Raw genomic sequence first — 14,033 nt, forward strand, 5'->3', positions numbered from 1 at the left:
TTTTTGGGAAAGGAAAAGATTTTTGGATTGTGAGCTGACTGACTATTCCAAGTACAAGATATGGCTTGGGTAGTGCATAAAGTTTCTTGTAAATACAATAAGATATTTTAAAATGGTCTGCTGTTATCCTGAATTGTTTTTAAAATGAATTTAAAGTTAAGTAATCAGGTTTATAAAAAATAAAATTATTATTCAGGAGTCAATGTGGTGCTCTATTTATTCAGGTCTCATAACTGCAAGATGCTGAATAGCCAGAGCTATGACCAGATCAAAGAAAAGGATTAAAGGCATCTGAAACTGGATGTAGAATTCCAAGTGACTAAATCCAAATTTCCTTCTACAACCCCTCTGCTCAGTGACTGTCTGACAGTGGAGACATTTAATTGATTGGACATTTTATTTTTTGGCCTGGGGGTTCCTAGGTAGCTGCCGTTTTCTGTTGTGTATGTGTCTCAGATTGGTTCTCTTTGGAGCAGCTGGCTGCCCAGCACTTGCCTAAACCCCAGTGGGTTGAAGTTTGTGTAAGTTCCCGTAGGTGTTGATCAAGTAAACAATGGCCAGAACAGCAAGTTCAACACAGGAGCCTAATGAGCAATGCTATCTGCGCTCAGAAACATGAGAGGGGAAGAGGGTTGTGCTGTGATTTCTGTTCCAAGTACAACAGCTATTCTTTAATTAGTTTTTTATTCAACAGTCATTTCATACAAAATCTGTAAAATAGTGTTTAAAAAAATCATGAGGCCTGGGGTAAGAACCTAGGTCTGCCCAGGTCCTGTCAAATGCCCTCACAAGTAAGCAAAAAGTCTGTTGTGGTTTGAGCCTGGTCAGCAACCAACCACCACAGCCCATCCCCCCCCTTCCCCTCCCCACCTGGGAATGGGGCAGGGGATTAGAGGAGGGAAGGGGGACTCGCAGGCTGAGATAGGAACAGTTTAATAATGGCAATAAAACAAGAACAATAACGATGATGGGGGAAAAACAAAAAGAAATATATAACCAGGCAATGTACAGCGTAATTGCTCCCCACCCGCTGACCAACCCCCAGCCCGTTCCCGGCCAGCGACCCCGAGATACCAAGGTCCTGCAATCGCAATCCTGGAATCGAGAGAGAGAGCGAGCTCCTTCCCACCCCCCCTCCTCTATACAGTGAGCATGACGTGCCATGATATGGAATATTTCCCTGGCCAGTTTGGGTCAGGTGCTGTGGCCGTGCCCCCTCCCTGCTCCCTGTGCCCTGGCGCACGGGCAGGACATGGGCAGTCAGAGAGTCCTTGGAGTCTCGTAGCAGCTGAAAACATCAGTGTGCTATCAGCATTTTTCCCATACCAAACCCAAAGCTACATCCAAAACACAGTGCTCATCTAGTCCCTGAAAAGGAATGTTAACTCTATTTCAGCCCAAACCAGGACAAAGTCATACTCCTTTTTTTGCTTGATTCTGCTCCCATGCATTTTGTATTGTTTGCTGATAGCGGTTCAGCTGTTAGAACAGGGGTGAAGGTGCCCTTACCTAGGCTGTTGTATATTCTCACTGGTGGTGATGCTTGCTGATAATGCAGATGATGCAGATCTGAACTCCTTCAGGCTAACAGCCCGAGACTAAAACTGGGCAAGAGCTCTGCTTACTGGTGTGTATCGTGAAAGGTCTGGGCTGGCCATGGTTGAAAAGGAAAGCAGAGAGTTCTGATCCTTTTTTTAATAAAAGTTGAAGGTTTAGTAGGTGACAGTTCCGGAGAGAGAAATGCTCCAGAAGCAGAGCAGGTACTAGATAAATGGTGTGCGTTCTCCCTGCTGGCATTCAGCAGAGCTTAACCCCGTTAAACTGGGGTAGCTGGTGGGACTGCTTCGGGGGTGAGAAGTGAGTGTTGGCAAGACCTGTCTGCATGTGGCCCACTGCAAGCAGAGACGTGAGCAGCGGGTGCAGCTCCCGCAGCTGGTCCTGTGTGCGCGGAGGAAGGATCCCACGCTCAGCCATTCTAAATGCCTTAGGTCAACATGCCTGTGTCTTTGGGACACTGAATTATATGCTCTCTTTTAATGTGACATCAAGAACTGCAAACTGCATTTAGGTCTTATTCTACTTCAAGAATTAGCATCCAAAAGGGCAGGTGTTTGTTGCTAACAGTTCACTTCTCCCTTTTGTTAATCCGTGCAGTGAATTTCAGTCAGGGCCTCCACTGAGTCCCTTAGGTATGAAATGGATTGAATATACATCAAATATTCTAAAAGGACATTCTCCCCCCAAAGCCATAGGTTTTGCGTTAATGTTGCAGGGTGAGAGTTAAATAGGCGTGAAATTGTGCCAACATTTTCACTCGCTATCTATGAGAAATAGATTGGCACCGTCCTGTTCTCCGGTGGGGCGGCGGGTGGGAAACATTAGGGAGCGCTTTACGCAGCACCGGTACTGCTGCCGGTCGTGGCCCTGGGTCCGAAGGGCGGGGGGCTCGGGGGGAAAGGGTGCTCTCTGCGGGAATTCGGTCCGAGTAGCCCCGCGGAACACGGCAACGGCAGCTGTTTGGCTCCGTTTGGCATCACGTCCCGGGGGACAAGGTGCGCGTGGACGGCACCGTCGCTTCCCTCGCGCCCTCGGCAGCGGTTCCTCGCCGGGAGCGCCTGCGGCAGCCTCTCCCCTCTCCTCCCTCGCCCACGCAGGGTCCCCGCTCTCCCCGGCCCGTGCTCCACGCCGGAGGGACGGGGAGAATCCCGGGCGGGAGCGCGCGGCCCCCCGGCCGCTCGGGTGGCGCTGCCGCCTGTTGCCGGGCGGGCGGCTCAGCCGGCCGCGGGGAGCGGGGGAAAAGCTGGGGTACCGGGCGGAAACCACCTGCGTTAGGAGCCAAGTTTTTAAAGCTTTGCTAAAGCTTTCGTAATAAACGTAGTCGTTCATTATTTCCTGTTGCATATTTATGAGACAGTGTCTGAAAGCAGAGTGTTAATGAGATTACGCTTAGCAAAAATGACATAAGTATGGACCCGCAATACTTCAGAAAGGTAGCTTTACTGAAACTAATCGGCTAAGCTCATTTTTCAGCTGGCGGTTTATTAAAATTGGTACTTATTGTGTTACTTAAAGCCAAAATTGAGTATTAAGACATTTTAATTTTAAGCTTTTCTGTAAAATTAAGTTTACTTTGAAGAAATGGTGGCTTAAACAATACTGAGTATAATAGAGTAAAAGAGAATTAGCAACTTTATTTGGATGTGGACACTGAAATCAAAGCTTAAGTAAACATTGAAAGCCAAGTATAAAAAGTGTGGGAAGAACGTTCCAAACTAGGAACGCAGTGTACGGTCGAACGTGTATTTACAAGATTCTCTGCCTTCCCTCAGTGTAGCTTTCATGGCTCTGCCATTGCCCTCTGACAGTGAAACTCGGTCCTCGTTAATTGTGGCCTTGGTCTCTCCAGCGTGAGCAAGGTGGTGACCTCCTTGGGATAACTCAGTGGTGGGATCGTGGGACGCTGCTCTCAGGAGCGACAAGTGCCGCACCAGGACGCCAGGTCCTTGCTCTGCCCCACTCCGTTTCCATTTAGCAATGCCTCACGTTCCCACGGCCGAGAAATCTTCTGCAGCAGAGACAAAGTGTTTGAAAAGAGACCTGGGCGAGTGCCCCTCAGTTTTCCTTCCTGGTAATCTACAGAAGTTCCAGGGTACAGAATTTCATATTTGATAACACTGGAATATTTTAGGGCATATATCATAGCAGGCAGCTCAAGCAGAGTGAAAGGTTGTCAGTATAATTTTTGTAATTTTTCAGAAAAATATTAATATCTGCTTGTTATTACATTTTCTTCATATGAAAAGATTAGGCTTTCTCACTGGAACAAAATTGCCACTGAAGATTACTGTTGTAAGCATTCATCTGCCTAAACTGCAGTGGCCGCGGTGAGCAACAGAAAGGCTCTCTGGGGCATCCTCAGGCAGCTCTGGGCCGCTCTCTCGGCACAAATTTGTTTGATAATTGTTACTGGATTATTGATGCGGTGGTCTTTTCTAGCTACCAACATAACTGTGCGTTTAGTTCTGACTTTTTGCAGTGTATAGCACAAGTTATATAGTCCTTTGAGCTTACTAAAATTTTGAGAGTAAGAAAATAAAAATACATGTTTTATTATAGTTGAAGCAGCTCTCTCTTCCTTTCTCTAAAAGCAAATTAAAATTCGAAGGGCAAAAGAAGGATAATTATCTGAATGCAAAGCATGGCAGTGGCAACTCCTATGTAAGGACTGAAAGTGACGCACCAAAGAATACCCTACACGGGTTATTAGGAAATATGGCCATGGTAGGACTATCAGGGCTGTAAAAACCCATTGTGAAAAGTTGACCAGCAAATATAATGCCGTATGTAAAGTTTCAGGATTATCTGTGCTAACCTCCAGTTTTTCCCTTTTGAAGGAGGACATAATCCTCAAGTTTTCTTGTTTCTTCCAGTAATGAGATTGGGAGTGATGTGTTTCTTTTAATGGAAAGGGTTGTAGGAAAGAGTTCTTCTGCCAGACACAGATGTCAGAGAACATTTCTTCTTGGCAAAGAAAATGGGGGAAAAAAAAAAAAAAAAAGGAGTAGCAGGGCTATATAAAGCATGCTAGAGAAAATCTGCTGTCTAGAAATGAAATCTGAAATGTTAGCCAAGTTGTTTTAAATAAACAAACAAACCAACCCCCCCAAAACAAATAAAAAATACAGCTCCCCAAACCAAAAAACTCCCAACAAAAATCACACATTCAAATGAAAAAGCATTTTTTTGCGTTTTGCAGGTGTTTTGTTGAACATTCGTATTATTATTAGGTGTATATAGAAAATATCAGACTAATTTTCAAACAGAAGTATCATAACAGAAATTTAAAATTAACTTGACCAATATTTTTTCCATTGGTATGTATGCTGTTTTGCAGGGTAAAATTCAGACAAGCATTACTAGAAAAACGGTTGCTGGAGAAAAAGGAACTGGCCCTTCAAGAAGCACGTGAAGAAGAGGAAAAAGCGAAATGCCTTGAAGCACTCCGACAGCAGGTGGGTTTATTTCCGCTATATAGTGTTTTCATATACAGTAATGATACAAACACATACTGTCATATTATGTGAAAGATAAAAAGAACAATCTATCAAAAGCAAATAAATGAAGAAGTTAAAATGTGCTTTTGGACAGAATTACTGTTCAAGTCAGACGTGTTATAAATCCTGTGTGCTTTGTAACTCTGACATCAGGAACATTATGATGTTAAGTCGCACTGCAGAAGCGGTTGATATCTGAAAATAGGTAGATACTATTTTTTTCTGGGGTTGGATATGATTTCTCTTTTTCTTTTTTTTTTTTTTTTTTTAATCTTAAGTCTGCCTTGAGTCTTAGGCAAGATTTATGAGTCATTTAAATTCTTTTTAAATTCTGAAAACTTACAGACCTTGGATGACTTTTCTTCAGAGAAAGATTTAACTCTCTGTGGAACTTTTGCACATTATTTTAAAAAGGACATCCTGGAACATGCTTGGTAATGTTTGTCACAGTAAGTGTAGTGTTATTTTTTTTATTACTGCTGACTTTTGAAGGAGTACTTTTACCTTCATTTATATTTTTGTATCTAATTTCCTTGGGTTTAACTCCAGAGATTAAAAGGAAAAATCTGGAGTTCGCATTCTTTACACTGCAAGAACTGCAGCCTAAATGCACAGCCAGGGGATAATAAGAGGGGGAGAAATGTGCTCTTCAAACCCTTTTGAGTTCCAACAATTTAAACAGCACTAATGCAGCAGCTTTCTCCCCGGGAGTACCTGTGTTTAAAACTACGGTATTTGATGCAGCCTTGACCTCACGTTCAGCAGGTCCTTTGGCCTCAGGATTAACCATCCCAGCACAGCGTGCGTGCCCGTGAAATTCTTCCTTAGTCCCTCGTGGACTGTTTGTGGCCTTGTAAGTGCTTTCACGTCAGCATTTGGGTGTACAAAGTCAAGAGGAAAGAAGAAAAGAACAGAGGCCAAATCTTCTGTGGGAGAGCTGAGCACAAAAGGAAAAAAACAAACCTGTTTATTTTTTTTTGTATTAAAGGATCATTGGTCTGTTATTTCACTTTTTTTTTTTTTTAAAAAAAAAAAACAAAACCAACTGTAGCGCTCAGGCTCATTTCCAGTCAATAGTGCTTTATTTTTAATAATCTGATTCAATGACATATTTTGCAGTATTAACAGTGTTATTTTAGGTTGTCAGTGCAATTTTAATATTAACTGTCTTATGTCTTTTCTAAGTTACTGTTGAATTGCATTGTCTTTTGTGTCAGATTTTACAAGAGGCTGGTTGAGAGTCATGATCTGTTGATCCCTTCTGACTGACCCAATTCTCTTACCAAAGTTGAAAATGCTCCTAGGATGGCCTTTGACCAGGATGGTAGAGTTCCCACTTCATTACGTTTTTCTAACCAGTATTTATTGTCTGTTTGACACTAATGAAATACAGCTTCGTAAAATATGCCCCTTGGTTGTATGTGGGGGAAAAGCAAGATCTCTACTGAAGTCACCCAGTCTGTGTATTTTGACAGCCTGTAAATACAAAGGTGACATTTTATTAAAGAGATGAAAAAAAAAAAATTATCATACACAATTTTAAATATTTTTTTACTCTTTTTAGCCATTCAGATGGTGCTCTGACTTTGGTTATTTTGCTCATGCATATTTCTGTATTTTCCAAAGCAGTATTAGCCTATGTCTGAATGTTTTAACACAGAGAAAATACGCAATGAGAAGAGGTTGACTCTTGCACAATATTGCGTCTGAGAGAGTCTTTGATTCTGATCTAGCCACAAGAAATTGAACAGTTAAAAGAGATGCACTTAAGAAAAAACCCACAGAGTTAGGCTGTTTGTGGCAACACCCGATGCTGTTGCCCGTGACTCTGCAAAAATTGCCAACCACTGATGTGAACACCTTTGCTTCCAGCAGAAGAAAAGGCGGAAAGTTTCGGCTGCCAGGGGCTGCGGGCACTGCCAACCGGCGACTCTGCTGGTGCCTTCGCTGACTGGCGCTGGGCGCCCGAGCTCGTGCCCGCCCGTGGGGTGCCGTGGTGCCGCTCGCGGCCCCGCCCCGCCGCCGGCCCCGCCCAGCCGCGCCCCGCCGCCGGCCCCGCCCAGCCGCGCCCCGCCCAGCCGCGCCCCGCCGCCGGCCCCGCCCAGCCGCGCCCCACCCAGCCACACCCAGCCGCCCGCCCCGCCCAGTCGCGCCCAGCCGCGCCCCGCCGCGCCCCGCCGCCGGCCCCGCCCAGCCGCGTGGCAGGCAGGTCTCCGCTGCAGCTCTGGGCAGGCACGGTGCTGTGTTTACAGCCGAGTAAATTGTCTCTATTGGGAAACAGGAAAAAAATCTCCCTGATTATTATTCTCTGTCAAAGTGATTTTACTCTGGGTTCAAGTTTTGAGCTTTATAACTTTTTCATATGGATACAAGGTGATTTAAGGCAACTTTTGAAAATTTTAAACCAGGTAAATAAGCGTGTTCTCGAGGGACGTTATTGATAATAACCTTTTCTTACCTTAGGTCTACACAGAGTGATTGTTATTTTCATATCATGTATTTTAGGTTGCCATTGTTGCAAAACTGGATCCAGCTAGAGTCGCGGCAGATACAGTGGCATCTAAAGCTCGGATGGGCATCGGAACCGAAGAAGAGTTTGATCTTCAGAAGCCCCTGTTTAAGTTGCACACATACAGAGACGAGCAGGTGACTGTCTGCCATAGCACTGTATAATTTATTGTATGCACATATATCTTAATAGCGATATATGGTAGTACGATTAATCATATATCCTAAATAGCAGTGTTAACAGTAGAATATAGACTATAATGTGTGTAAAAATAAAAACATTAGGAGTAATAGGTGGGGTGATCTCTGTGCCCCAGTGCAGATGCTGGAGGAGCACAAGAGCGGGCCCCAGAGGTCCGTTCAGCCCCAGCACAGCAGCCCTGGGCTCTGCCTGGACAGCAGCTCCCATTGCCAGCACTGCGGAGAGGACACTGGGCAGCTCCCGTGTTTGCTAGGCATTTTGACCGATCTGTTTGCCGTGTTTTAATTTCAAAACTCACCCCATTTACATTTTAATGCATTTATTTAAAAGAGTGCCTCCTCTTCATCTGCTCCAGTTAGTGTTGAACTAAGTATTTGCAGTGAACTGACAGCATAAAAGGTCTCCTGACCTTGCTCCTCTGACAGCAAAAAAGGTCTCCTTGTGTACAGAAGAGCTATGTGACAGGTAACTTAATTATGGGGTATTCTTTTTTTCTTAGAAGATTGTGCACAGCACAAATCTCCTCATAAGCTGAAAATTAGTATCTTTTCTATATTTACACTATTCCTGGATTGAAGATCAGTTGGGATGTGGTATGCAAGAGCTAAAGGAGAAGAAACCTGTGAGGTGTAAATGAAGCAGGAAACTGAAATAATTGTACTCCCGTTTTCAGGTCACCCAGATTGCTGAGGACAGTGCTAGCTCAATTTCAAATGGAATTAAGCAACACAGGGGAGGATTTTTTGATTCCCTTACTGTTCCCCATCTGTTCAGTCTATGTATTTGAAATTATTCCCACTCTGGAATTTGAAAATCATGTTTGCAGAAAGAGAAGTGCTATGATATAATTCTATGGCATACAAGCTTTCTTTTAGCACCGAATAAGCTGAAATTTAACCACATATACAACCAAGATTGTCCAGCACTTCCCACCTTAAGACATTTTAAAGCTTCTCAGTTTGATAAAGGAGAGATGTGGTACAAGAGGTGTAGTTTTGTTTGGCTATTAAAATTTACCCAGCATTGACTGATGTATGGGGTTCTCAAAAGCCTTAGCTTAAAAATGCTCTGAGCGTGTGTATTTGGGATTGGTACCTGAATTCTCAGAATATTCTTCCTGTTTCGCCTCCAAACAGGGTTTGGTACTGCTCGGACCGCAGGGTGTGATTCCTGCCACGCATATTAGTGTGCTCCATCCCCGAGCTGCAGCGGTTCCCCAGGGCTGGTGTTCCCAGCAGCTCTGGGCACCGGGGCCGGTGATGCTAGATCTGAAGGCAGCGTGACACTCTTGAACTCCAGTGCTCCCCCACCGTAGCCCATGGAAGGGGGATTTGAAAGAGGCTTACAGATTTTGTCAAATAACCTTCTGACAAATTTTGGTTGTAATTTCCCTGGGCGTTAGTTGTTGCTGTGGGAAATGGAAGTAGTACTGCCGTGTGGTCGCAAGGTAATGCCGTGAGAAAAATCCTAAGTGCGTTTGAAGCACTCGGATTCCACAGAAACAACCAGGAAGGGATGAAAAGTGCCGAAAGCAGGGCTGCACTGGTGGGGAGCGTTAGAGAAGTCAGCAACCCTTCAGTGAGTGGGCTGAATTAAAAGTCACTCGGTTTCGCATCTACCCTTTGAGTTTCCTCGAGGAATGACAACCAGGGCTCTCTGTTAAAATAGTTTGTGATCATCAATATTAAAAAGGACTACCTCAAGGTATGTGCAGTGGGATAACACTTGTTCACTGTAGAGTTTCTCTGCTTTTGAAGGCTTTATTTTATGAGCATAATTTTTTGACTCTCTTTTAAAACTGTTTAAATATATACATCCACACATAACCTGTGGGATACACTGTGTGTGTGAGGAAAGTATTGTTTTGTTTCTGTTAATCATTGCTGTGGTTTATTTTAACAGATAATTTCTGACCCTAGACTTCGTGTTGAGCTAGCTCTTCGAGAAGCCGGACTTCATAAAACACTTTATGCAAGAGAGATTTTACCAAAAATTCCTCCATTGAAGCTTCCAAGAAGAGAGATGGAATCTACAGCTTTTAAAATGTAGAGCGCCTCTCATATCAGGAGTAGAGAAGCTTCAAGGGTATCGTATTGCCTATAACGTGAAACCCTCAAATAAATTTCCCTTAGGCTGTGCCACAGAACTACTGAGTTCTCAGTGTGTGCCATCGCTCAGAAAGCCAGCGTGCCTTTCCCATGCAGTGCTACCCCATTTTTGCCTGCCTGGGCGACGGTTTTAGAGCGGTTTGGTGAGTGTGGGCCGTGGTTGTGTAACTTCCCATGTCCCCTTCTATGGGGAGAAAGGACACCTGTACGTGAGAGACTCCTGCGGGCTTTGCAGGCCAATCTGATGTACAGCAGCTTGAGTAGGAACTCTGTTTTTCAACTGGCAGCATGAATCCAAAATAGCTCTGCGGAACAGTCACTTCAGATTATATTATGATACATGAGTACATCTCACAACTTTCATTCCAGGCTTCTTGAGAATTTTATTTTAATTATAAAATCTTCATGATGTTTCCATTATTCCTTAATTATTATAAGATGAAACTTAACCTTTGTCTATATTTAGAAACCAATTTGCTGTATCATATTTACTGCAAAACCAGTCATGCAATTTCATACTGCAGATTAGCCTTTCAGTATAAATTATAAATTAGAAATAGCGTTTCAGATCTGGGATCTTTATTTTGGATCTGAAACTACTGAATAGGATTCTATTAAATGAAAGGGAAATTGATGTTATTTCATTTTGTAACTGATTATGTTTTCAAGCCTTACATAAGATGAGTGTAAAATGTATGTAAACAAGTCACAATTAGCAGTTTAACCAAAAATTTCAAAGGACGATGAGTACCAGAAAGATCTGAGCAGCCATAGCTGCGTATCTGGGTAATTACAGGAACGTCATTAGTGTCGTACTGCAGCGCCTTGCGGGTGTTGGCGGTTGACATACCTGCGAGGCCTCGTGCAGCAGAGCGAAGCTGCTCCCCGTGCAGAGGAGGGCCCGAGGCTGCGGGAAGCGGGGAGCCCTGTCCGCCTTGCGAGCGGGCGGTGTGCTGCCTGCTGTGTGTGTGCTGCCCGGTGTGCCAGTGTGCTGCCCGGTGTGTGTGTGCCACCTGGTGTGTGTGTGCTGCCCGGTGTGCCAGTGTGCTGCCCGGTGTGTGTGTGCTGCCCGGTGTGCCAGTGTGCCGCCTGCTGTGTGTGTGCTGCCCGGTGTGCCAGTGTGCCGCCTGCTGTGTGTGTGCTGCCCGGTGTGCCAGTGTGCCGCCTGCTGTGTGTGTGCTGCCCGGTGTGCCAGTGTGCCGCCTGCTGTGTGTGTGCTGCCCGGTGTGCCAGTGTGCCGCCTGCTGTGTGTGTGCTGCCCGGTGTGCCAGTGTGCCGCCTGCTGTGTGTGTGCTGCCCGGTGTGCCGGTGTGCTGCCCGGTGTGCCGGTGTGCCACCCGGTGTGCTGCCTGCTGTGCCGCCTGCTGTGCCACCTGCTGTGCTGCCCAGTGTGCCAGTGTGCCACCTGCTGTGCCGCCCGGTGTGCCGGTGTGCCGCCTGCTGTGTGTGTGCTGCCTGGTGTGCCGGTGTGCCACCCAGTGTGCCACCTGCTGTGCCGCCTGCTGTGCCGCCCGGTGTGCCAGTGTGCCACCTGGTGTGTGTGTGCTGCCCAGTGTGCCAGTGTGCCACCCGGTGTGTGTGTGCTGCCCGGTGTGCCAGTGTGCCACCTGGTGTGTGTGTGCTGCCCAGTGTGCCGGTGTGCCGCCCGGTGTGCCGCCTGCTGTGCCACCTGCTGTGCTGCCCAGTGTGCCAGTGTGCCACTCGGTGTGCCGGTGTGCCGCCTGCTGTGTGTGTGCTGCCCAGTGTGCCGCCCGGTGTGCCACCCAGTGTGCTGCCTGCTGTGCTGCCTGCTGTGCTGCCCAGTGTGCCAGTGTGCCACCCAGTGTGCCGCCTGCTGTGCTGCCCGGTGTGCCAGCCGGTGTGCCGCCCGGTGTGCTGCCTGGTGTGCTGCCCAGTGTGCCACCCGGTGTGCCGGTGTGCCGCTCGGTGTGCCGGTGTGCCGCTCAGTGTGCCAGTGTGCCGCCCGGTGTGCCACTCACTGCGACGCGCCTGGCCCGGCACGGCCGTCCCTCCCCTCTCCGCCTGCTCGGCGACTCCACGCCCCGTGTTGCGCGGTCCGAGACGAGCAGCACGCTGACAGCAGCCGTGGGAAGGTCCTGCAGCGTAAGCCGGACCTCCGCTGGGTCTCTGAGCACCCGGCGGGGTTTGCTCTGGCCTGGGTGCTGGGGGGTGCGAAGTCAGAAGCAGACGGCGGCTCGAGGAGGGTGCCAGAAAGGCAGGGGAAGAGCCGGTGCGACAGACTCCCCAGAGCAGGCAGCGTGTAAGACCAGGGGCAACACAGTCTGCGTGCTGAAGCCAAGTTATTTTAATGAAGGGAGAAATGCTACAGAGGCTGCCCAAAAGCCGTGGGAGCTGTGTGTCTTCTGGATTTAGCTTTTGCATGTTTGTGCTAAAATTACAATTCTGTGTATATTTGTGCATTCTACTTCGGTATCTCGTTTGGAGTAGCTCATTATTTTTAAAACACACTTGGCCAGCTTCACAACTTGTTGGATGTTCCTGCAGGGGAGACCAGCGTTGCTTTTCTTCTTCTCTTTTGGAGACCAGATTGGCTGATAGACTGCTTTCCAGAAACAGGAGATCCCAAACTTAAGGCAGTTGGGTTTTTTAATTTTTTTTTCTTGCCTTTAAAAGCAGACTCATAAGATAATCTCCGTGGTGCAAAATCTTTTCAGATTATAGTTGTCATCTTTTATAAATGCCGAGGCATTTATGAAAGAAAGGAGGTTTAAACGAAGCAGACATTTATATTTGAACTAAAGGGCTCTGATTTTTAGGCAGTGTCTTGTGCTTGTCTTCGCACCTGTTGTTTCTGAGGGAACAGACCCAGTAGAAGTCCCTCGGTGCACATGGATGAGTCTGTGCCAGCTGCCTGCAGCCGTGAATCGGGGCTCGTTACCGAGGCAGCGAGGCCAGCGTGAGGGGTTTCAGAGGGATTTCCATGTAGCGTTGGGCGTGGAAAGCGTGCAGGTGGGTGAAACTGGCTTCAGGTTTCTGCTCAGCACGAGCAGGGGCTGCTCCTGCGGCCGCCGCGTCGCCTCGCGCCGTCACCCTCCCCTGGGCGCCGCTCTCCAGCCACGACCGCAGCAGTTGGGCCGCGGTGACGCTGATGCCGACGTTTGTTTTCATCATAAATGCTTTCCACGCTTTTTTGAGGAAGCCTATTTTTTCAAGTTATTTTTGTACAAAGATGCATGAAATTACTTGCACGTAAAAATACCAATTTAGGAAATGTTAATGGGAAATAGACTTCTCCACCAGCATCTCTTGCAGCCCTACTTTGTGGTTTTTGACCCTGTAAAGGTAACAGTTCAGAATTCAGCTGTCCTTTGTGGCAGTGTATGAAGTGTATGCAGTTTGACTAACAATCTGATTTTTTTAAAGCCTGAGAAAAACTTCTTTGTGAAAATTAAGTTATTTGGTTTCAAGATATACTACTTATCTGTGAATTTTGGTGGTCAGAAAAGTGGCTTCAGTGTTAAGTAGTGCCTGAAAGTCAAGTACCCAGCTGGCGCAATATCAGTTGGTATAGTATCTAGCTGTTGCAAAATACTTAAAGTTTGTGCCGACTTATGTGCACGTAAGGTTATATGCACATTTATGTAGTTACAGCAAAAGAAAAATGAGATTGCCATGCCAATTCCGACCCCCTGAGAATAGAGAGGGCTTTGCAGTAATGGTCAATATTTTGAAAAGGAGCTCACCAAGGACACACGTCCTGAGCTTTGTACTGACTCATCTGAAATCCTTGAAGACTGTCAAACTTAGAATGTGCAGCAGAAAAAACATTTAACAACATTATCATTAAGCTAAAAGCAGAATAAGCAAATCAAGAGTCTCTTCACTGGGCAGTTGTTCTAGAGAATGAGGAGTTCACTGTCTGCTTCAAAGTTAATGACCAGGACTGTGTGTCTGTAAGCTGCAGCAGAGCGAACCATACCTATCAAATCAGGCAAAATGTTAAAGTACCATATTCCTTCTCCTGGAGTGGTTTTAAGTTGGGGGTGGGAGGCGGCAGCGTGTGGGCAGGATGGGACGGGAGGGACGCCGAGAGAAACCTCCGCATTTAGGAGGCAAATCGAGCTGTACCCGACCGCGTGGAAATATTTCCGGCACTAGAGGAGCCCCGAGGTTGCTGATGAAGCAGATTTTCAGGTGCTG

General features: G+C 46.5%; 1 protein-coding gene across 8 annotated transcripts in view; it reads left to right on the forward strand.

Annotated features, from left to right (window-relative positions):
- The window catches only part of CCDC148 (coiled-coil domain containing 148), a 107,079-nt gene that overhangs the window by 64,869 nt on the left and 28,177 nt on the right, over positions 1-14,033 (forward strand). For 5 of the 8 annotated variants that reach the window (XM_042784261.1, XM_042784262.1, XM_032992672.2 and 2 more), the window contains 3 exons: positions 4,895-5,012; positions 7,560-7,700; positions 9,667-9,910. In XM_042784261.1, the coding sequence (XP_042640195.1) occupies positions 4,895-5,012; positions 7,560-7,700; positions 9,667-9,813 (406 nt within the window). In that variant the 3' untranslated portion in view covers positions 9,814-9,910. Of the gene's footprint in view, positions 1-4,894; positions 5,013-7,559; positions 7,701-9,666; positions 9,911-14,033 lie in introns of those variants that run through there. The other 3 variants (XR_004407007.2, XM_032992674.2, XM_032992675.2) reach the window with 1 other exon arrangement.

This window comes from Tyto alba, unplaced genomic scaffold (genome assembly GCF_018691265.1).
Source record: "Tyto alba isolate M040663 unplaced genomic scaffold, T.alba_DEE_v4.0 Super-Scaffold_7, whole genome shotgun sequence".
NCBI classification, from domain to species: domain Eukaryota; kingdom Metazoa; phylum Chordata; class Aves; order Strigiformes; family Tytonidae; genus Tyto; species Tyto alba.